The 23,141-nt window shown below is 37.3% G+C and overlaps 1 protein-coding gene across 2 annotated transcripts; it reads right to left on the reverse strand.

Moving 5' to 3' along the window:
• Positions 1–4,211: 4,211 nt before the first annotated feature.
• On the reverse strand, positions 4,212–13,650 carry LOC104896434 (universal stress protein A-like protein). 2 transcript variants are annotated; one of them, XM_048646480.2, is made up of 4 exons: positions 13,385–13,650; positions 12,800–12,891; positions 5,858–5,993; positions 4,212–4,533 (listed from the first exon to the last, which is right to left on the reverse strand). In XM_048646480.2, exons 1-3 carry the CDS (start codon positions 13,575–13,577, stop codon positions 5,862–5,864), a joined length of 417 nt encoding a protein of 138 aa, XP_048502437.1. In that variant the 5' UTR covers positions 13,578–13,650; the 3' UTR covers positions 4,212–4,533; positions 5,858–5,861. The 2 variants fall into 2 exon arrangements, with proteins under 2 accessions (XP_048502437.1, XP_010681486.2); XM_010683184.4 differs by having other exon boundaries at positions 5,858–5,976; positions 13,385–13,641.
• Positions 13,651–23,141: the final 9,491 nt, after the last annotated feature.

Raw genomic sequence — 23,141 nt, forward strand, 5'->3', positions numbered from 1 at the left:
CAAACTTGGGACTTGGAAGTGGAGAAGAGTGAGAAATCACTCTTGGAAAGCCTTCTTTCAAAAAGACTCGGTTGATCGGTGGATTGAGCCTGTAGAGTCACTCTTGTGCTTCCTAATCATCATCCCTCTTGTGTTTGGTTGGTCTCCTAAATCTTGCTATGAACTCATTTAGCTTGCATGTCATGTTTGTAACCTTGCATTTAGAGCATATAGGTTAGTTTGTTGCATGTTTCCCTTTTCTTTTTATTCTCTTTTTCTTCTTCTTTCCTTCATTCTCACTCTTGGTTTACTTGAGGACAAGCAAAACGCTAAGCTTGGGGGAGTTTGATAAGTGTGTTTCAAACGTACTTTATGGACTCCTTTTAGCTCATTTTGATCCTCTTTCTCCCCTTTCTTCCCTCTTTATTCTCCCTTTCCCCTTCTATTTCATTCACTTGATCATCATAAGTGATATTTTGCTAGATTTTTAGTCATTTTTGACCGAATTTCTAGTACATTTGCTTTCACCTTGTTTTGCCATGTTCTTGATATAGGTGAAACTACTAAGATGGCTACGATTTGTAAAGTTGGAAAAGGTAGCAATGAAAACAAAGACACATTGATAAATGGTGCGTTGCACCATTCCCCTGTCCGCTCGCACAAAGGAGCACATTGCACAATGAAATCTTGAACAGAAACTTCAAATGGACATAACTTTCAAACCAAAATCGATGAAGGTAATTCCCGTTGGAGGTGAAAGCTCGTTTCGATATCTTTCCAACGACTGGTCATAAGCTTGATTTGGATATAAATCGAAGAAGTTATGCTCGTTTTAAGTTGAACTGTCCAGTTTGAGGCAGAAGGTTAGGTGCGCTCGCACCTGTTTTTGGTGCGCCCGCACCTCATATTGGTGCGCCCGCACCAGTCGTTTCCGGAAAATGGAGCTCGTGGCTTCATTAAACGAGTTTTTGTTTTATTTCGAAGACTTACGCTTTCATTCTAGTTTTTAACAAATATTTTAGGGTTTTGTATTAGAGAGAAAACACTTTAGTTTCATTGGATAATTGAGATTAGTGATCATAGTTTGTGATTCGATTGACATTCAAGGTACTTTTCATTTAATTCAATTCAAAGTTTTAGTTTTTATTTCATTCTTTCGTTTTGTTCTTGTTTTTGATTATTCTAGATCTTTATTCTTTTAGTCCCATAATTGCGATTTATATTAGTTTAATCATTACTTAATCATGTTTAGCCTTAGATTAGTCATAGATTTATTATTTAATTGATTTAACTCCATGATTAGTGAGTAGTTTCATAATATAGGGTTAGGGTGAAAGTATGAATTAGGGTTTTAAATATGATGTTGATGTGATTGTGATGTATGGAGAAGTTTATGCATTGATCTTGGTGTTTTGAAGACCTTAGGATAGATATTGATCACATTTATACTTTGGTATTTTGATTTCAAATGTTCTTAAATCGGATTTTGAACTCTTTTATCATCCCAAGAATCAACTTAATTTCTATACCAAGATATTGGATGGAAATTAAGGGGATCCTTCATTAGGGGTTTTCCAAACTTATTGAATCTCTTAATCAATTAACTAAAGACCATTCGAGAGAGGATTTAGTTGATTGATTAAGTGATTACTCTTGAGGACCATTCGAGAGAGGACTCGAGTATTTTAGAGGAGAACTAAACCTTGCATAATCGTCTTTGTTGCTTCACAATCACATTAACAATCATCATCCGTTTCTTATTCATCTAGTAACCTTAACTCTAGTGTCTTTTATTTGATATTTAAACTCGTAATATTTGCTTGTTCTAGTTGTTAGTTAGTCTTAATTGTTACCAAACATCTTTCAAACCCCCAAATACCTTTCAATTAGGTAGTCTGGACTTGATAGACTTTAATCAATCCCATTTTCCATGTGGATCGACCCTTGACTTGCCCTTACTATTCTCTTAATAATTGCTTGTTAGGATTATAAATATTATTTGGAAAGCGGTTCTTAGTGCCCTAACGACACACTAAAAACCTCTTATCACACCACTATGTCCAATCGGATCTATAATGAGCATATCATCAAAATCCAGGGTAGTAAGAATCTTCTCCTGATTTACTTTTGAGCTCATGGTTTCAAGTATGATTACAATATCAGGTTTGTATTTTCGAGTGAGAAAAAGAATCTCAGTAAAGGCATTCTGTTTTTTAGCACCTTGAATATTCCAACTAATAATTTTCATGGATTACATATATATTGACTTACTATTCGATTGTCGATAGAAGATGTAAGCCTGAGGTAGGCATCACAGAATTTTGGGCAACGCCAAAAACCAATCGTGTAGAATTATTGCAAGGATAATAGAGAGTTCCAATAAAAAAACATAAGAGAGTGACAATAAAATTATGTTTCGTTTGGAATACATATATCAATCGTATGAGGGGTTTGCTATTACTTGATAGTCGATGTATAGTGTGATAATGTATGAGCCTTCCAACGACTTTGCATTGCCTCTAACAATAGTTTTCACAATGATTGAGCATATAACGTTTCAAAGACACCAAGTGTCTAGGCAGGCATCGAATGATGCTGGACAAGGCTATGCGCCAGTCCCAAAAGTCGGGCACAATAGTAGCAAAGTGGCATTTAATGTCATATTTGTGGCAATTAATACCATTATAATCAGGCTTATACAATTGCAAAGAGGGAACAATCTTTATACAGTGCCATGGCTTTGGCATGAAATAAAGCATACAGATTAGTAATTGCAAGACAATTATGTCAATTATCCAATCACTGGTTTGATACTCATAGAGCGATAATCTAATAGCATATACCATTTCAATATGTGTTATATGCTTAACAATGAAAATATATTTATCCAAGAGAGCACCCATATGCAAGAGTCTTTGCAAGTGATGATATGACACATAGAAAAGTAAACAATCTCATGTACCATGTAAACATAGCCTGCATTAATTTCCCAAACCTGGAGGCGTACATAAACGATGGTGTTGCATCGAAGGTGCATATAAACACTAGGATAAATGATCACAGGGCTTAATTTTGTCAATGTTTTTAGATAGAAGAAATTGACAACATGTTTTTTCAGTATAGTAACCCACTCAATGAATATACATTCGTACCAATTTAAAACATCTTGATTGTGGGGTACATGACATATGATTATAACAATAGGTATATAAGCCACCAGACCTTGTGAGGTGAGCAGATAAAGGCAATTGTAAAGAATGCAACGGTAGTTAGTATAGCAGGACTGAAAGACATATATTACAATACTCTCAAATTGAATTCCATAAGAAGACAAGGCCAATGGATAAATTTGACGAAACCTCCATAGGTGGCTACCATACTGAAGCAAATTCCATGAAAGTCGATCATACAAGCTGACATACATACTAAAAACAGAAGACCCATAAAAAAATTTGATCATATTAGAGAGCAATTGAAAATTGGGAGTGATTTCATAGTAATTCAGAGAAATTGTTGAAAAATTATACTTAATCAAGATTAATGAATTTAGTAAAGGAGATAGAATACTTACCTGGATTGAAAACCAATCGCATCGTCGGTGCTGGGTAGTTCTAAGGTGGTGGCTATGGCGTCTTTAATGGGTAGGTGGCTAGGGAAGGCGAATCACCATCTTCTCCACTTGAGTTTGGCGAAAAACAGTTGCGCAAGTAGCAGCAGACGGGAGGTCGTGAAATTGTGAGCCATGGGTGATTGAGGACTTGAGAAAAGCAGAGGAGAGATGGACAAGTTGGGTGATTCAGGTGGTTGGGGGTTTTGTAAACCCCATCTTGAGAGCTTCTCTCTCTAGAGTGGGCTTAGACCTGGAAATAGGTTCATATTCATTTTTAACTTACTCATATCCCAAGTTATATTGATTTTCATTTTTTAATTTTTAATAGAAAGACAACATTATTTTAAATTATTAAGGGATATTCTAGTCATATAAAAAGAGGACATCACACCTTCTTTCCTAACTTATATAATAGAGATGAGATTATTAGTGAGTAATTGATCCAATCCATTATTTTTCATATGTCAAAGAAAAACTAATTTTAGTTTAACAAATTTTAGTCCAAACAAAACAGGGCGGAAATAATTTTCAAGAAGATTCTGGCATAGCGTCGCATTATATATAGATGACATAATCATGGATTGTGCCCTATTTGTTTAAAAGCATGTGACTCTTACATAAGTAAACTGAACAGAGTAAACTTTATAGTAAAAGTCAATATTACAAAGAAATTAGCTCTTTCTTTACAACAAACCTGTACTATCTATGTAACACCAACATTATTTATCAGTGTCTACGGTATACATAATACATTGTAACATAGCATAGCTGCATATTTACAGTACAAACAAAGCAGCATTTGCTAGTCTTTACATAACAGCAACTGAAATCTTGTCTTTACATGACAGCAATATGAAGGTTTTCTTCAGAACGGTTGCCTTACAACAAGAACAGGACACTTTGCATGGTTAACACAGTAGTTGCTGACACTTCCAAGGAAAGCCCTGCATATAAGAGCAAAAAATTAGTTGACTGGACTACCTCTGCTATGCCAAATCAAAGAGAAATAGCTTAATGAAAAAGGAGTGCGAAGAATAGTTTAGTATCTTCATTAAAGGAAAGTTTGCCAAAATTCATTGCAAGTACTGACCAATATGTTCTAATTAGAGTAGCTTAAGAAAATTATGTAGTTAACAACAGTGTCATGACTTAAGTCCTATAATGGAATCAATGTCCAGGATGTCCAGTTGACTTGAATGCTTTACATGATGCTCCACAATTATACAAAAGTCGAAAGATCTATAGAGAGATGAGCTCCAAATAATCTTTGTTGGGTGGGATGGAGGTAAGAAATATGCATTGTTCACGTTAAAAGGCATTATACAGTGTACGCTGCCTTACTTTATACAGAACAAATGTGATTTCTCCAGGTTGTTAGAAAAATGGACTCATAACTCATAAGGGAGAGTGTCAAAACAAAACCCACATGTGATTTTCTCTTGAAATGGAGAAGGATTACAAGGATGAGTAACATGTACCTACTGTCCTACTGGGCTGCTTTACCTACTGTAAATTGGTTTTAAGATGGAACACAATTGGACTTGTACGTGTCTTAGACTCTCCTTCGACAAAGCTTGTGTCTGGAGATCTATAAACAATTTTCTCTAGCACACCAAAAAGCATATATACAGGCTAAATGAGAATTTGACTCAAAACTGGATCCAGATTTGCTTTTGCTCTAGCTTCTACTTTGTTTCTGTTAGTATCAGAGACCTACTAAAGAAGTTTCATCTGTGTCTTATTAGAATTTTAGTGTGATCTTGCTATAATCTTCTCTGATTCCAATCTGTCAGGTAATGGCCAAAGACCACAGAAAGGGAGTATCACTAAATACTAATTCACTACCCATCTATTTTAATATAGAGTATGTGACAAACATAGATTTAAACTATGCTGCATAAAAAAACAATTGGTTCCAGTAGATAGGATCTTGACGCAAGTACTTGTTTTCAGCATGCTTCAAAAATTAATTAGTTAAAAAAATCGAGGTTACTCATCATTGTCCTAGATTTCTACATGGCGTTGAACAAGAATAATCTTCTTTAAGTAAAAAGAACTAAACAGCTAACAAGCTGAAGTGAGGTTCCATTCCAAAACCAATTGACAAAGGGAGAAGGAACTCCATAAGCTTAAAAAGTGATTATTTTGTCTCTTCTTGAATGTGGTCTAGCTCAGATTCCCAAAACACTAATATGGGGCTCAATAACACAAATCACAACTCTAGGAAAGGACAGATAGAATATAAACATAGTTCAAACACAAACATACCTTCCTACAGCCCCCCTACCATGGCTGCCCAAAACAAGCAATTGACAATGATATTTCTGCACTGCATCGCATATTGCATCTTTTGGATTGCCCATAACAGACACTGTATCAGCATCAACCTGCATATATAAGTGACCTGATAAGCTCCAATAAGTGCATATTATGAGATGCTCAAAATCTTTCGTTCTTTTTCTGTAAGACAAAACATGCTACGTTTCATTTCTGATCTTCAGATCCTTAAATGGTACTTGCGATTTCTCGGTGCGTCACTAAGTGCTTGTTTGGTTCAAGTTATTGAAAGGGATAAAAATCATATAGACGAAGGAAATGGTAATAAAAATTGTTTCTTTTATAGATGTTTGGTTCAATGCATAGATTGGAAAACGAGTGATAACTATTACCGGTTTACCACCAAGAAATGTATTTCATTACTTGAGTGAAAAGGAAAGGTAACGGAGTAAGGGAGTCCATTAACACCAAGTAAAGGTAATGAATTTTAGAAGGGTTTGAAGTTTCAACCATATAAAAAGATAGTAAATAGGTCATTGATACTGTTTCTTTCGGCATGGAGCCCAAGAATGTAGAAACAAATATGTTGTGAGTACTTCAAATTTTAGACGGATGTATAAAAAATGGAAACAGGCTATTGAGTCTCAGGGGGAGTTTGGTTCAAATAGAGGAATACAAAAGGGAAAGAAATTAAGTAGAGGAGAGGAATGGTAACACTATTAGTTTCTTTTATTGGGTGTTTGATTATTTGATTCAGCAAGGGAAAAAAATCACTTGTAAGGTAATGTAAAAGATTATGTAACTCCTACAATATGGAGGGTAACATTTTGAGAGTTTGGATTACTCTTAAGTAAGGTTGATGGTTAACCTACTACCCAAACCAAACAAGAAAAAAGGAATTCAGATTACTGAATTTGTTTCCAAACTCCCAAAAAGCTCAACCAAACAAAGTCTTTAAGGTGGAAATCCAACATAGAAGGAACAATATATGTACTTGCTATAAACCAAAACATTGCACCACCTGTTCCAACTTCAGAAACAATTCTTTACCTTAATTAAAATACTACATTAGTTAATTATGACACATGATTCCGTTCCATTGGCTTATATTGATTAGAAAAAGGGTATATGAAAGAGACCGATGTGCCATAACTAATCCATTTAGGCTTTGTTTTGTTGAGTTTTTTGGAAGCTTGGAAACGGTTATAGTAATCTGAATCCATTTCTCCTTGTTTGGTTTAACCCAAACCCTCCAAAATGCTACTCTCCAATTAGAAGAGTAACAAAATCGTTAGTGATTCCTTTTTATTGTTAAACCACCCAATAAAAAAACAATTAGTATTACCATTCCTACCCCAGCGGGGGTAAGGATCAAACCCCTGATCTCAAGGGCCAAGGGGGCGCTCTACCCACTCGAGCTAACTCCTATCCTTAACCAAAAGTCTCCTTAGTCGTTCATTAAAATGGAAGACCATTTTGGGAAGAGACTGAACCCCTTTCAAATTCTTAAAAGTTGAGACCTTTATAATGTTGAATGCCACCGTCCACTCCTTCTCCTCTTTGGTAAAATATTGCTGCTGCATATTTATGGCTAGGTAAAATTGTCAAGCTACCTATTACCACCCTCTAGGAGCATAGCTCAAAGACTTTGGCAAATTGGCAATATGTAATGTGAAAGCTGTAAAAGAACAACATCTTGTAGTAGTATAAATAGGAGTATTATTTGCTTGGAGCAATGTGTGCTCAGCCAACTTTGAGTGCTAGCTACAAGAAGTAGTAGTAGTACTACGTTAGTTTATTTGTAAGTGGAGAGAAATTGTTAAGGACTGAATTCTATCAATTTCATGTAAGAGTTCTATCACTAAATAATATAAGTGTGTTTAGTGTTTAGATGTGAGCAACACTTTAATTCTTATATCCACTTATTTGTTGTTAATCTCTCCACATTTTTACCCCAAAATATCCTACAATTGGTATCAAGAGCCATTCGTTCCGTTAAATTTTCGGGACCATTTTTTGGCAAATATCGGTCGGGGACCGATATTATCGCAACGGTGTAGTCAAAAATATTTTTGGCTAACTTAACGGTCGGGGACCGTATTGCGAGGTGATTTTCCATTAGTGCACAGTCCGGGACTGTGAAGCTTGTTGGTCAGGGACCAAGCTTACTTGTGTATTGCCAGGCAACACCAAGTCACAAATGACGGATATTGCTAGTTCATCTAGTAATATTGAGAAAATCAACAATGGAAATTACAGTACGTGGAGTACACATATGCAATTTTATTTGTTGGGACAAGATCTTTGGGGTATAGTCGGTGGTAATGAAGTTACAATACCAACCGATCAAGAAGAATTAAAAAAGTGGAAGATTAGGGTCGGAAGAGCCATGTACGTGCTAGCAGCAACCGTCGAGGATGAGTTGTTATACCGCATCAAGGATGCAAAGACACCCAAGGAAGCGTGGGACACCCTTGCAGCTTTGTTCTCTAAGAAGAACGATGCTCAACTTCAGCTTCTCGAGAATGAGTTGTTGTCGATCCAGCAAAACAACATGACGGTGAATCAGTATTTCACCAAAATTAAAACTTTGTGTGAGCAAATCACAAAGTTAGATCCTGAAAATCCATCACAGAGACGAGGATGCAGCAGGATTATTGTCCGTGGCTTAAAGCCTGGATACAGTAGTCTTGTCACGGCGATCCGAGGTTGGGCTACCAACACATCTCTAATTGAGTTTGAGAAGTGTTAGCCAACCAGGAGGCTCTAGAAAATCAGATGTCTGGAGTTTCCGTCAAGGATGAAGAGAAAGCTCTTTTTGGCAACAAGAAGTCAAATAAGGGAGGTGATAAGACAGGCGAGTCAAGTAATCAACATGGCAAGTCAAACAGACAGACATGGGGATTCAGAAAAGGACAACGTAGAGGAGGCTTCCATTGAGGGGGAGCTCGACAACATCGACAACAGGATGAGAAGGAAGGGAAATACCAAACACAACGAGATGTCTGTTGTATAATGCAAAAGAAGGACACTATGCTCGAGACTGTTGGTCCAAACCAGCAGAAGGGAATGCTGCAACTTCGGTGGAGCATGAAACCGAAGTGAAGTCGGTGGGATGCACAAGCATCCTACGCAGTTGAAGAGGAACAGATCTTCGACATGGAGATAGTGTCACCCAGCAGCACGGAGCCAGAGGAAGTTGCACTTGTCGTAGTCAACGACAAGATGATCAATTACAAAGATGATTGGATCATCGATTCTGGTTGCTCCAATCACATGACTGGAGACAAAGAGAAATTTCTGAGCATGTCCGAGTACAAGCGTGGTCGAGTTGTGATAACAACAAATAATTCAGAATTGCCGATAACCCATATTGGCAAGGCAGTGGTGATTCCACGATTTAGCAACAAGCAAGTTCAGCTGGATAATGTCTATCATGTTCCTGGTATGACGAAGAACCTGTTGTCAGTTTCACAGCTGACATCATCCGGAAACCATGTTGTTTTCGGTCCTCGTGACGTAAAGGTGTACAAGACAATGGAAGGAAATTCCTCTCCTATTTGGAGGGACGACGTCTTGAATCAGTCTACGTGATGTCTGCTCAAACGGCATATGTAGACAAGGCGAGGAAAAATGAGACAGCTGATCTATGGCATGCACGCTTGGGTCACGTGAGCTACAACAAGCTCAAATGATGATGAGAAGTCGATGCTTAAGGGTCTTCCTAACTAGATGTCAAGGAAGATATAGTTTGTGCTGGATGTCAATTTGGTAAAGCACATCAACTTCCATATGAAGATTCAAAGTTCAAATCGAAGGAACCTTTGGAGTTGGTTCACTCAGATGTGTTTGGTCCAGTAAAGCAACATTCGGTGAGTGGCTTACGCTACATGATCTCCTTTATTGATGATTTTTCAAGATATGTCTGGGTCGATTTCATGAAAGAGAAATCTGAAGCATTTGGCAAGTTTAAGCTGTTTAAGGAAACAGTAGAAAAAGAAGTTGGTGGTAAAATTCAGTGTCTGCGTACAGACAACGGAGGAGAGTATACATCCAGAGAATTCTCCCAATACTTGCAAGATTGCAAGATCCGACGCCAGCTCACTTGTCCAAATACTCCACAGCAAAATGGAGTAGCTGAAAGGAGAATCGCATCTTGCAGAGACATGCAGAAGCATGTTACATGCCAGAACGTGCCACCACGTTTTTGGGTCGAGTGTATGAGAACAGCGACACATGTGACAAATCGATTACCTCAGGCGAGACTAGATTTTGTCTCACCATTTGAGAAGCTAAGAAAGATGAAGCCAGCAGTGAGTCATTTCAGAGTTTTCGGATGTGTATGCTACGTCTTTGTTCCTGAGCATATGCGTAGCAAGTTTGATAAAAAGGCTATTCGTTGTATCTTTGTGGGATACTCATGATCAAAGAAAGGTTGGAGGTGTTGTGATCCAACAACAGATAAATGTCACGTGTCACGAAATGTGGTGTTTGATGAAGCATCATCTTGGTGGTCACCACAAGCTGTATTATTGCCAGACTCGAAGGAGATCGAGGAAAAGCTTCAAGAAAAGATGGACGAGAAAGATGAAGGCCAGGCTAGTCAAGATGGTCGTAGTCTTGAGATGGAGATATCTCAACCTACACCAACAGAAAGAGAGAAAAGTTCATGGCAAACAGGAGCACATCATAGAAATATCGAAGAAGAAAGGCCAATTCAAACTGAAGATTTTAAAGAAGAAGAACCTCACCCAGCACTACGCAGGTCCACAAGGCAGAAAAAGCCAAATCCAAGATATGCAAATGCTGCAATGGTTGAGGATGTAAAAGAGCCAAATAGTATGATGAGGCAGCTCGAAGCAAAGATTGGAAAAGCCATGGGAGAAGAAATTCAAGCTCTGCACCAGAACAAACTTGGGAGTTAGTGCCAAAGCCTCGATGAAGTTCAACCTATTTCTTGCAAATGGGTATACAAAGTGAAGACTAGACCTGATGGTACCATTGAAAGGTACAAGGCACGATCTGGTAGCTCGAGATTTTCTCAGCAATATGGGCTAGACTACGATGAAACGTTTAGTCCAGTTGCCAAGATTACTACAGTTCGTGTTTACTAGCACTTGCAGCTAGTAATTCTTGGAAGCTCTGGCAGATGGATGTCAAAAATGCATTTCTACATGGTGAGTTGGATAGAGACATCTACATGGATCAACCTAAGGGGTTTGAGAATCAGTCTTATCCACACCATGTATGCAAGCTGAAGAAGGCGCTCTATGGTTTGAAGCAAGCACCACGCGCCTGGTATGGAAAGATAGCGGAGTTTCTGGTACAGAGTGGTTATTCTGTAGCACCAGCCGATTCGAGCTTATTTGTGAAAGCTCAGGATGAAAAGTTGGCAATAGTTCTTGTATATGTAGATGATCTTATCATCACAGGAGATTTTGAAGAGGAGATTCAACAAACAAGAGCTAATCTTTCAGTACGATTTCAAATGAAGGAGCTAGGAGAACTAAAACATTTTACTTGGTCTTGAAGTGGAGCGGACTAAGGATGGGATATTTCTATGCCAACAGAAATATGCCCGTGATCTTCTAGAAAAATATGGAATGGTCGATTGCAAGCCTATGTCAACTCCAATGGAGGTTAATGCAAGGTTATGTTCAATCGAAGGCAAAGATCTAGAAGATGTGACCATGTACAGACAGTTGGTGGGAAGTCTTATCTATCTCACGCTATCCAGACCAGATATTGCATATGCAGTGAGTGTGATTAGTCGATTCATGCAAAAACCGATGAAACGTCACCTGGAGGCCGTACGTCGAATATTAAGTATGTGAAAGGAACCATTGACTATGGAATCTTGTACCGCAATGATAAAGAGATTGAAGTTGTCGGATACTGTGATGCTAACTATGCTGGTGATCTCGACACACGTCGGTCAACTACGAGATTGAAGCAGTCTCTTGGTGTAGCAAGAGACAACCAACAGTGTCATTGTCAAGTACGGAAGCGGAATATAGAGCGGCAGCTATGGCTACACAAGAATGTGTGTGGTTGACGCAATTACTCAAGGATCTGCATCAACCAATTGATCGAGGAATCAAGTTAGCTTGTGATAATCAGTCTGCGATACGTTTAGCGGAGAATCCTGTTTTTCACGCAAGGACAAAACATGTTGAGGTACATTATCATTTTGTCCGAAGAAGGTTCTACGGGGTGAGATTGAACTTACGCAAGTGAACACGGAGGACCAAGTTGCAGATATATTCACAAAAGGTCTTGGAGGACCGAAGTTTGAAAAGTTCCGGAAACAACTTGGTATGACCTCGAGACTTACTTTGAGAAAGAGTAGTCGTTAAGGGGGAGTGTTGAATGCCACCGTCCACTCCTTCTCCTCTTTGGTAAAATATTGCTGCTGCATATTTATGGCTAGGTAAAATTGTCAAGCTACCTATTACCATCCTCTAGGAGCATAGCTCAAAGACTTTGACAAATTGGCAATATGTAATGTGAAAGCTGTAAAAAGAACAGCATCTTGTAGTAGTATAAATAGGAGTATTATTTGCTTGGAGCAATGTGTGCTCAGCCAACTTTGATGCTAGCTACAAGAAGTAGTAGTAGTACTACGTTAGTTTATTTATAAGTGGAGAGAAATTGTTAAGGAGTGAATTCTATCAATTTCATGTAAGATTCTATCACTAAATAATATAAGTGTGTTTAGTGTTTAGATGTGAGCAACACTTTAATTCTTATATCCACTTATTTGTTGTTAATCTCTCCACATTTTTACCCCAAAATATCCTACATATAAACAAACCGACCATAGTTGGAAGCGCACTGACAGTTGTGACTTGCGGTATTCACATCAATATTTCCTATAGCAATTACGTTAAATAAAGTAAACCAGTGAGGACTAAATTAAAAGTTCATACGTACCCCGTGCTTTGCACAGATCTCCTTGGCTTTCGCTAAGAGAGAAGCTACAAACTTCTTCTGATTGTCTTGCATTGATGTCATCAGATCAGCAGCTGCATCAATAGACAACAAATGCATTTTTTGTGCAAATTAAATAAAACATTCGAAGGAGTGAATGTCATATAGCCTAGTTAAAAAAGTCTTAATACCCAAGAGCTGAAATCGGAATTTATCTATATTCATTACACTTAGAGCTCCTCCATTTGATAGGATGTAAAATATTTTTCTTAGAAATAAATTTTCCTTAGAAACAGTTTTCATCTCTGTTTAAGTTTACATCGTTTGATTTATAAAAGAGTGTAAAATTTTCCTATCTTTTCCTTATTTCTTTTATACACTCCTCCCACTATCTACTTACTTTTATTTTCCTTTCATTTTATCATTTTTCTTACATTCAATCAACGAAAACTAATTTTAAAATTGTATTTTTTTCAAAAATCATTTTACACAGAAAATGATTGACGCCTAATCAAACGGAGCCTTAATTGTTCAATTTGCAAGAAAAAGATTGGAATAAGGAGGGAGTAAGGGAGCAAAATAGATTACGAAGAGAGCCGTAACCGCCTGCAAAAGCTCCACTGTAATCAATAGAAATGACGCTAAAAAGTAAAAGGCCAGATTTGAGTTTGTCATCAAGATTTTGGAGGGCCCACTTGAGCGCATAACTGCTACACTCGCTTTCATCGATTGCTACTATTACCTTGCTCTGAACCTTCGTCTCTGCTGCTACCTCCGCCATGCCTTCTCTGTTTTTTTTTTTTTTTGCTCTATTCAATTTTCTCTCCTCCTCTGTCTTTGAAGGTTTTGTAATTAAATAGTTAGTCAAATAGATGTGTATTTTATTATTCATGTAACTGACATTTAAATCTATGTGCGGTTTACACCTGGTTTTTTTTTCCTTCCCGCCCCTCAGTTTCCCTTGTTCCACTTACCTTTACACGTCGACTAGGTCCTTCCACGTGTTTATCCATATATTTTCCCACAATTCATAAAGATAAATGAAAAATTGAAATAGGACTTGTCTTCTTAGTCAAGAAACGAGTCGGCAAATCTGCTTAGTCAAGAAAATAATTTTTTTTAGGGTTGTGGCTCTAGTCTTTCGAAATGAATTAGGGTATGTTTGGCAAAATTAGCGGTTTTAGTAGTTGTTAACGGTTGCAGTAGCGGTAACTACTGGGGATAGCAGCTAGCTGTCTATTACTATCTATTAGCGATCAACGATTACAGTAGTTGTTTAATTAGAAGTGTTTGGTAAAAGTAGTTGTTGAAATTGTAAAAGATAATAAATGACATTTATTCTAATATGGGATGAACCATAACAATTTTATATGTTCGTTCAATAGTTAAATTCAAGATTTATTTTTTCAAAGAAGTTACACAAAAAGGAGAATATGGCTTTTTAGCTACTCAAAAAAAAAGTACAAATCTAAGAAAATATTCAACCCTCGAAAAATTTATGATACCAGTTTTACTAAAATACTTGTAAAATATCTTATCTTTAAAATAAATATTTAAATTACATCTCTGCTATTGTAAAATAAACATTGAATTGCCATAAAATAAAACAATTAATAAACAATAAAAGGAAAAAAAAAAAATTAAAAACCATTGGTTAATAATTCTACCTCAAGGTATTATATAGTGTTTATTTGCTAGACCACTACATCTAAATTTCAAACGTTACTTGTAGTAACGTTCCACAACCGTTACTCATAATCTACTTCAACTGCTACCAGCTACTGCAATCACTACCTTACCAAACACTCATAATTTTCTTAAGTAGCGTTTTGATCTTGTCAATCCGCTAACCGCTACCTCAAACACTAGTGCCAAACATTCCCTTAGTTTGAACTGAATTGGATTGAATTGAACTATAATGAATTTGTAACTAAACTGGATTGAAATGATCTGAATTGAACTGAAATTAATGAAAACTGTGAGAGAAAACTAACTAAACTGAACTGAAATATACTGAACTGAACTGAAATGAATTAATTTGAGCTGAATTAAATTTTTATTAATTCAGTTCAAAAGAATAGAGCCTAAACAAAATGTTGTACATAAGATTTGATCCTAAATTTTGAGTACTATTCTTAATCCTTATTGGACATTTGCTGACTTGAGCGTCAGAGGGGGTTTCCTCGCATCCTCCCGAGGGTAGCTCACGTTTGTTCTTTTGCAGTTCACTACTTCGGGACAACCCTCAATCACTGACGAACTACTCTTAGGTCCGCCACCATTTTGTAACCGAATCAACTTAGCGCTAAAAAGAGGGGACCTCCTATATTTTCTAAACAACAGTCATGGGTTTATGCAGATAATGACACTAGTCACGGTCCACAAGGATTTGAAGTCGGACAAGGGTCTTCCCAACCCCTGATCACCGGGCTGATAGGAGCGCCTGAGTTTCATTTTCGGACAACCCTCAATCACTGACGGACTTCTCTTAGGTTTGTCACCGTTTCGTAATCGAAACAACTTGGCCTTAGAAAGAAGGGACCTCCTATCTTTTCTAAACAACAGTCATGGGTTTATGCAAATAACGACACCGGTCACGGTCCACAAGGATTCGAAGTCGGACAGGTGTCTCCCAACCCCTGATCATCGGGCCGATTAGAGCGCATGAGTTCCACTTTCGGACACCGGAAAATGGGGAGAAGACCCCAAAACAACAATATTCCATTCAGCTCAATTGAGTCAATCTTTCCCGGAGCAGCTCCAGACCGTAACATCTTTTATTCAGATGCTAAAGGGCACTCCTCAGCCCAACAATCCTCCCCCTCAGCACACTAAGGTCGGGAACCGTAAGTGAGCACTGACTATGTCTTGTAGGAACGCGGATGAGACCCCGATTAGGAAGATGTGTACCCTTACTAGAGAAGGACGAGAGCTCAAGAAACAGCTCGATCAATCTGGATACGAAGAACCGTGACTTAAGACGGAAGAACTCTACTATTTAGAAGAAGAAAATTAGGGCCACTTTCATCGTGAATACAACACCAATAGTGTAACACCCCATAATTTCGAAACGGAAAAGAAAGAAATAACGATAGTATTATAGGATGACGGCGGAAACATCGTCTTCTGGGAATGTCACTACTACAAGAAATGCTTTTAAATAACTAAGTGATAAAAAAAAACTTAAATAAATACTATAAATAAATTAATTACTTAGATTAAAAATGAAATGAGGAAATTATCTCAAACTGAAAAAAAAGCCTAGAACTAAAACACCTAATAGATTATTTTTCGCTTCTCAACCCGAGCCCAAAATTAAAGAAAAATCCCCATCAATAAAACCTGCAAAATATACAACAAATATTCACAATCAGTAGGGAGTAACTAACAGCTCTCCCAGCTCAATATAGGATTTAAATAGCAATTTTATGTAAAGTTAAAATAAATATTACTACACAACAACATGCTTCTAGTAACAATAAGTAAATAAACAATAATGAACTTAAGATAATCATACAACATCCATGCCATAAGCCTCCAAAATAATTAAACAATATAGTATAATAGGTTTTGAGAAAGAGCAGAGCGTCAGTGGATCGCAACCCACTTCCTAAGGTTTGTCAGATCGAAATCTCCAGACAGCCTATGGGCTTACGTTCCCTACTGCCTTTGTCTAAGAATGGCCAAAATCCCGATGCAGGATAGTACCTAGCTCATTACTTCCCAGCCTCTCGAACGACAACAATTAACCCAGGTAATACACCTAAATCGCAACCTAGGTGGTTGGCATGTTCTTCACAGGGGACTACATCTATCCCACCAAATATCTTAATCTCAATAAAATAGTTCCACAAATAAATACTATAATTTATTCATCAATTAACCCTCAAAAGGCCTTACACCTAAAATCAATAGAGACTAGGATCGCAACTCAAAAGCCTCAATTTAACAATATTTACTCTTCACAAAGTAATAGTTTTATCAATAAAATAATAATCATAATGAAATAAATAAATAAAACATATAACAATTCTTCAAAAAAAAAAAAAAAACTCCATAACAAGATTTCACCTCAAAACAAGTCTTAACATGCTTTAACACAACAAATTACGCCTTTTGAAATGATTTTAATAGCATCCTAACATATTCCTAAGTCTTAACATGCTTTAACACAACAATAACAAGAACAATTCTAATAGCATCCTAACATATTCCTAAGCCTAATAACATGATTTCAAGCCTACGAACATAAATCCTAACAATACCAAAATCACTACTCTAATCCTAATATGCTAGAAGAGATGCTAGTTACCTTTATTTTAGGTGGAAAATAATATTAGAATGGCAAACAAAGAAGAGAATAACATTGCTCCCGAAAACTCCAAGAAAACCGGATGAGTCGTCTGTTTGAAATGAAAACTGAAGATGAGTCTTTCACTTTCTTCAAAAATAAATTACACCATGAGGAAGATATTTCTAACTGGATGAATGTTGACTACTCACACATTCAATTCCGATAAGAGACGAAAGAGATATGATGCAAATAAGATAGGGGTGCAGAAATGGCCGAAAATGCGGAAGAGAGAAGAAGAAGAGTTGTTATGCACAAAATTCCTTACTTGTTTCCAGCATTATGGAGGGATTTAAAGTTCAGTAGAAGAATGAGATTATTCACCTCATTAAGCAAAGGTTTAAGGGTGCATTAAGATGGGTTAATGGGGGATTAAGTGAGGGCGTTACAAGAGATTCAAAGGCTAGCTTAATGAGCTTTAAAACTCTTCATCCTCCACACCGTAATTGCTGATTTTCGGCCAGCATAATATGCCACATGTGATGCAACATTTCATCACCCAAGTCGGTCCATCAATAATACAAAAACGTTACGCGACAACACCGCATCCTAAACGCCTAAATAAATAACGAAACCAATATAACATTATTTAAAATAAATAACTAACCTTTAAAAATAAATATACATAAATATATCACAACAATTAAAAACATATACACAATTTCACAGCACGTTCCAAAATAATTTAAATAATAAATTATTTATTTTTACGAAAAAATATCATTTAAATATAAACAAACACCAAAAATAAATGGTGAAAATTACGGAGTGTTAGAAATGAGGCTAGTAACTATTGACTGCGGGGAACCTGTTGATAAAGCCAAAAATCTCTCCATTCATTTCAGAGATCTTGAATCACCCTATGCCTCAGATCAAGATGTCGTAATGCAAGTATGACGACACCTCTAATCCAGATGACCACGTCGCTGCATACGAAGGTCATATGTTCCTCTACACGCAGGTGGATGCCATCTGGTGTAAAGTATTTTCTTCCACTCTCACTGAACTTGTTCAAACATGGTTCAAAAGTTTGAAACCAGGTATTATTTCTGGCTTTTTTCAGTTATCATCCACTTTCAGCACTCATTTTGTGAGTAATAGGCGCTGCGAGCGCACTACTGGAGAATTGTTATCTATCAAGCAAGGCGAAACTGAAAGCTTGCGGGATTTCATTGGCCGTTTCAATGTCGAAGTGATCTCCATTCCTCGTTTACAGCAAGATGTAGCTGTACTGGGTTTGATGACGGGCCTGAGAGAGGGGTCGGCATTTAGGATTTATCTTGTTCGTAAGACCTTCACGTCTCTCGGACCAGTCCCGGGAAAGGCAAATGGTTTCATAAGAGGAGAAGAGTTTGACATAGCCGTGAGCAATCGCGAGCCAGAGAAGAGGAAGGAGGATAGGCAGAGGAAAGAGAAAAGCTGAGAAGGGGATCACGATCGAGAAGAAAGGAAGCAACAATCTAACATTGTCAAGAGCGGTAATGACCGTGAAAAGGGAGAACGAAAAGAAAAATTTGATGCGTGCACTCAACTCACAACATCAAGAGCAGAAATATATACCTTGAATAAGGACAATGACAAATGGCAACGTCCAAAACAAATGTTTCACAAGAACCGCGATAAAACAAAGTGGTGCAATTTTCATGGCGACCACGTGCACTGTAATAGCCCTGTTTTTAAGAACCTTTATTTAAAAGCTTAAAGTGGATAAGACCATCATTCTTAATGGTTAAGAAAGCTTGTGGATAAGCATTATCATTCTTAATGGTTAAGAAAGCTTGTGGATAAGTACTATCATTCTTAGTGGTTAAGAAAGGTTGTGGATAAGTACTATCATTCTTAGTGGTTAAGAAAGGTTATGGATAAGCACTAACATTTTTAGTGGTTAAGAAAGCTTGTGGATAAGGCACTATCTTTCTTAATGGTTAAGAAAGGTCAAAGAGGATAAGAACCATCATTCTTATTGGTTAAGAAGGCTTTGGAAACAATAGATAAGTTAGAAAGTCCTTGAGAGCCTTAAACATTAAGATTATGAAAATCGTTTGGAGATTGTTTTATCAGGTAACGATGAACTTCCAGTTAAAGAGCCTTTCGGGGTTGAATCCGAGCTCAGAACCTAACCAAACTTGATATATGAAATTCTTGGGATGTCTTAAGGTTAAAATAGTCATTTATGCCCAAAAATTACGTGGCTCAATAAGGTAAATTGCATACATAGTAAAAACTAGCCAGCTGAAATTACAGCTCAGACCTATGCTCAAAGAAAACTGCTTAGCAGCTACTTAAGTGTCGATCTCTCAAAGCCCTTTGTATGCATGAAAGACAACACATAAGGCTAACATCTCAAGCAAGAATCACCCAAAAAATCCAAGAAACCGACCTTGCCCATAAGAGGTTTCCCTCCCCTGGGGGTACCGCCAGAACAGACTATAAAAGCCTGTTCTGGATTTTCGTCTCTTTTCTCTTATTTCTTCCTCTTGGACACCCACTTTTCTCTACATAGAGCTCTAAACATCCATACAAAGTAGTACAAGCTTTGGTTCCAACCTTTAGACCATAAAATCATATAGAAAACCTTGCTAAAAGATCACATAAGTTGTTGTAAGTTCAACAGATTACACCTCTTGTATTTAAGCTTAGTTTTTCATATCTATAAGCTTGTTGAAACTAATCTTTAGCATTTTATATATTCAGGGGAAGTTGTAGGAGTAGTTAACCAATTGAGTTAAGGAGTTTTGTGGCTTTAAGCATCCTTAGTGAAGGTACACACTTAGTTTGGTTTTACCCTAGAGATTTCCATACCTATAGTTAGGTGATTGTTTCTTTCTAGTGTAAAGCATGTTTATGAAATGAATTTACTTATGATGTGTATTTTATTATGTGTATATTGAGTATGTAACATGGATATAGCATGCTAAGGTTCATTAGAGATGGTTTATATGACCTAAACAACACTTATACACTAAGTAATACAATTATGCTTCTTAATGGAATGTGCTTAGTACATGGACTTGTGGAGTAATTGTAATGATTGAGGTGGAGTTGTTATGTTATTGTTGTTGTGGAGTTGTTGTGGTGGTTGTGGTGAAGTTGTTGTGGAGTTGTTATTGTTGTTATTGCTCTATTGTAGTAGTGTTGTTGGGTTATTGTTGTTCTGTCATTGTGGTTGTGGTGGAGTTGCTGACCAAACAATTCACAGATATACATTCCTAATCATATAACCAAACAATTTCAAAAACAAAAGGTATAATACATACCTCTGCTCTCAAGGAGCAGCAAAGACAAGCACTCTGACGTGAGGTTGGAGAAAAGTCCAACCGCAACTGAAGTACAATGTAAAGGAGTGGCAAAGTGAGAGAATGCATGATTATTAATGTAGATTAATACATAAAAATTTCAAAAACAAAGCAAAAAATACATACATTGCCGGCGAGAATGTGAGAGAGCACCGGTGAGTGTGCGGCGAGTAATTATCGAGTGTTGAGGGAGGGCGAGTACGCGACGAGTGTTCGGCGAGTGTGCGGCACCGGCGGCAAGAATAAGAGAGAGTACCAATGCGGCGAAGGGGCGGAAGCCGAGAAGAAATAGGAACGAGACGCCGAGAAGAAATGGGGCCTAGAGGTTGAGTGTGCAGCGAGAGTAGCAAGCGTCGGAAATTTGTGCGGCAGCCGGCGGCAAGTAATTGTTGAGTTTTGAGTGAAGGTGAGAAATAGTCGGAATGAGAGAGAGTAAGGGAGAGTGCAACGAATGTGCGTTGAGTGTGCGGCCGGTGGCGAGTTGTGCAGCAGCCGGCGGCGAGTTGTGCAGGTGTTGAGGGAGGGTGATCGTGTAATAATTCGGCGAGTAAGAGAGAAAGGGAGAGTGCAATTTGTTTTGAGTTAGGGCACTCGAAAAAATAATGTCGTTGGATAAAAATACCTCCCTATGTGATTTGCGTCGGATGGGCCTCCGGGTCCGACGCATATTAATCATTTGTAACGCTTCCCCCGTACGATGCGACGCAGATAGGGTGAAAGGTTGTCCCACCAGGTACAAGCCAAGTGCGTCGCACCCTTGTCATGTGCGACGCACATTAGTCATTTGCAACGCTCCCCCTTAATGAGCGACACAAATAATGCGAAAGTATGTGCGTCGCACTCTAGTTACGTGCGACGCAAATCCCCCATATGCGTCGAACCTTGCCAGTGTACGACGCATATAGCTCGTACTAGTGCTTGGGAGTTGCTCTTTTTCATCACGCCTTGGAGGATGTGCGACGCAAATAAGTTTTATGCGTCTTTTCTTTTTCTGTGCGACGCACTTGAGGGGACGCAATTCGCCCTTTTTCTACTAGTATAATTTTAGAAAAAGAAACTATATTCGAAAATTAACACATACTGTTAGTAAAACATGGAAATAAATCCAACTTGATAAATTGGAGTAATTGAAAGGTAGACTAAAGAATAAAGAGCCAAAATTGACCCAACTTTTACCCGAAAACGCAAGCCACAAAAATCCCTCTTCCTCTCTTTGTATTGCCCAAAAAGACGAGTGATGATAATGGTGATGGATGTAGGCATGAATAAGTGTGATAGTGGCTTTATAAATTTTTAAGCTTTTTTAATGGTAATGAAGCAATAAGTTGGCCAAGGAAGAAAATGGTGGAATGTGGTCACGTGGGTTTTGGAGTTAGAAAGCAGTACAACTTCCCTGCTTTCTTTTCTTTTCCTTTAGTTTCTTTTTGTTGTTTTTTTCTTTCTCTCTCCTTATATTTGTAACATAATGGTATTAGTTAACTATTAACCTAGGAAATATCTTGACTACATAGATTATTTTTGTAAACTAAAATTATATAAATAATTACTAATTAGGTATAAAAATATGAGGTATTACAAAAATGATTAGGGTTTATAGTAGTGTTTGAAAATTGGTATTTAAGATTTAATATTAAATATATATGATTTATGAGAGGTGTTCATGTATTATTATAAACATGTTGTATTTTTATGGTGAATACATATTTATTGGATTGTGTTTTTTTTAGGAGAGGATTACTCTCGAAGTGATTTTTAAGTGTTTGAAATATGGCATCAAGCATTGTCTACATAACTCATCTACATGTCTTTAGGTTTTTAAAATAGTATCATGTTTAGGACAATGATGAACTTAGTATAAAATTTTCCCTTAAGAAGTTCAGTTATTCTTGAGTGTAATTGTTACACTAACATTACACCAACATTTCTCTCAGTTTTTTTCTCCATTTATTGGAGCGTAAACTACGATGAACCGAAGAAGAAGAACTTGCAAAAGGTTCGATTAATGCTTGATAATGGTTAAATTTTTGAATGAGGGTGAAGCAAAGGAGCTTTTAAGCCAGGGTTTTGACATATCGTCGACAGTTTCGGCGAGGACAGAGTAGTGGTGGAGAAGGCGAAGAGTCGTAAAGTTGAAGGATTAGGTAATCCATTATTTGTGTAGTCCGAAATTCGTTGGTGGTGGTGAGAAATCGATTGAACGAGAAGTTGATTTTGTCGGTGTTATACGGATGGTGGTGGTGTCGGGTCGAGTTTGTGGTGGGTGGCGATGCGGTAATCGATTGTATGGTAGGAAAAGGTGTGGTGGTCGAGTTTATGATGGGAGGAGGTGTCGTGGTGAGGATCCACGAACTCATGAAGGGCAAGTTGAGGGAGGGGAGGAGAAGGAGAGAAAAAAAAAATAAAAAATAATTAATGATACAAATTTGATAGATAATGTCACGAAATTAAGTAATAATGATATCACTTCTCTTATAAATGATATTATTTTGCATAAGAACGACAATGTATGTAAAGTATTGACAAATCATAATGAAATAGGAGAAAATTATACAAGTTTTATGAAAAATGACACAACCGTGAGTAGTAATCATATCATTTATCTCTTAATGTTTGTTAAAAATGACATAAAAATGAGTAATAATAATATCATTTATCGTATAAATGATATCAGTTGTTTAATAATATTATAAGGTATATA

The sequence above is a fragment of the Beta vulgaris genome, chromosome 6 (genome assembly GCF_026745355.1).
Source record: "Beta vulgaris subsp. vulgaris cultivar EL10 chromosome 6, EL10.2, whole genome shotgun sequence".
In the NCBI taxonomy this organism is placed as follows: Eukaryota; Viridiplantae; Streptophyta; class Magnoliopsida; order Caryophyllales; family Amaranthaceae; genus Beta; species Beta vulgaris.

Excerpts from the sequence above, each read along its gene's own strand:
- LOC104896434 (XM_010683184.4), bottom strand. The coding sequence starts at position 13,577 with ATGGCGGAGGTAGCAGCAGAGACGAAGGTTCAGAGCAAGGTAATAGTA. Across the intron at positions 12,892-13,384 it reads AGGCGGTTACGGCTCTCTTC|CTGCTGATCTGATGACATCA; the intron begins GTAATCTATTTT and ends CTATTGATGCAG. Across the intron at positions 4,534-5,857 it reads GGTAGGGGGGCTGTAGGAAG|GGCTTTCCTTGGAAGTGTCA; the intron begins GTATGTTTGTGT and ends TCTTATATGCAG.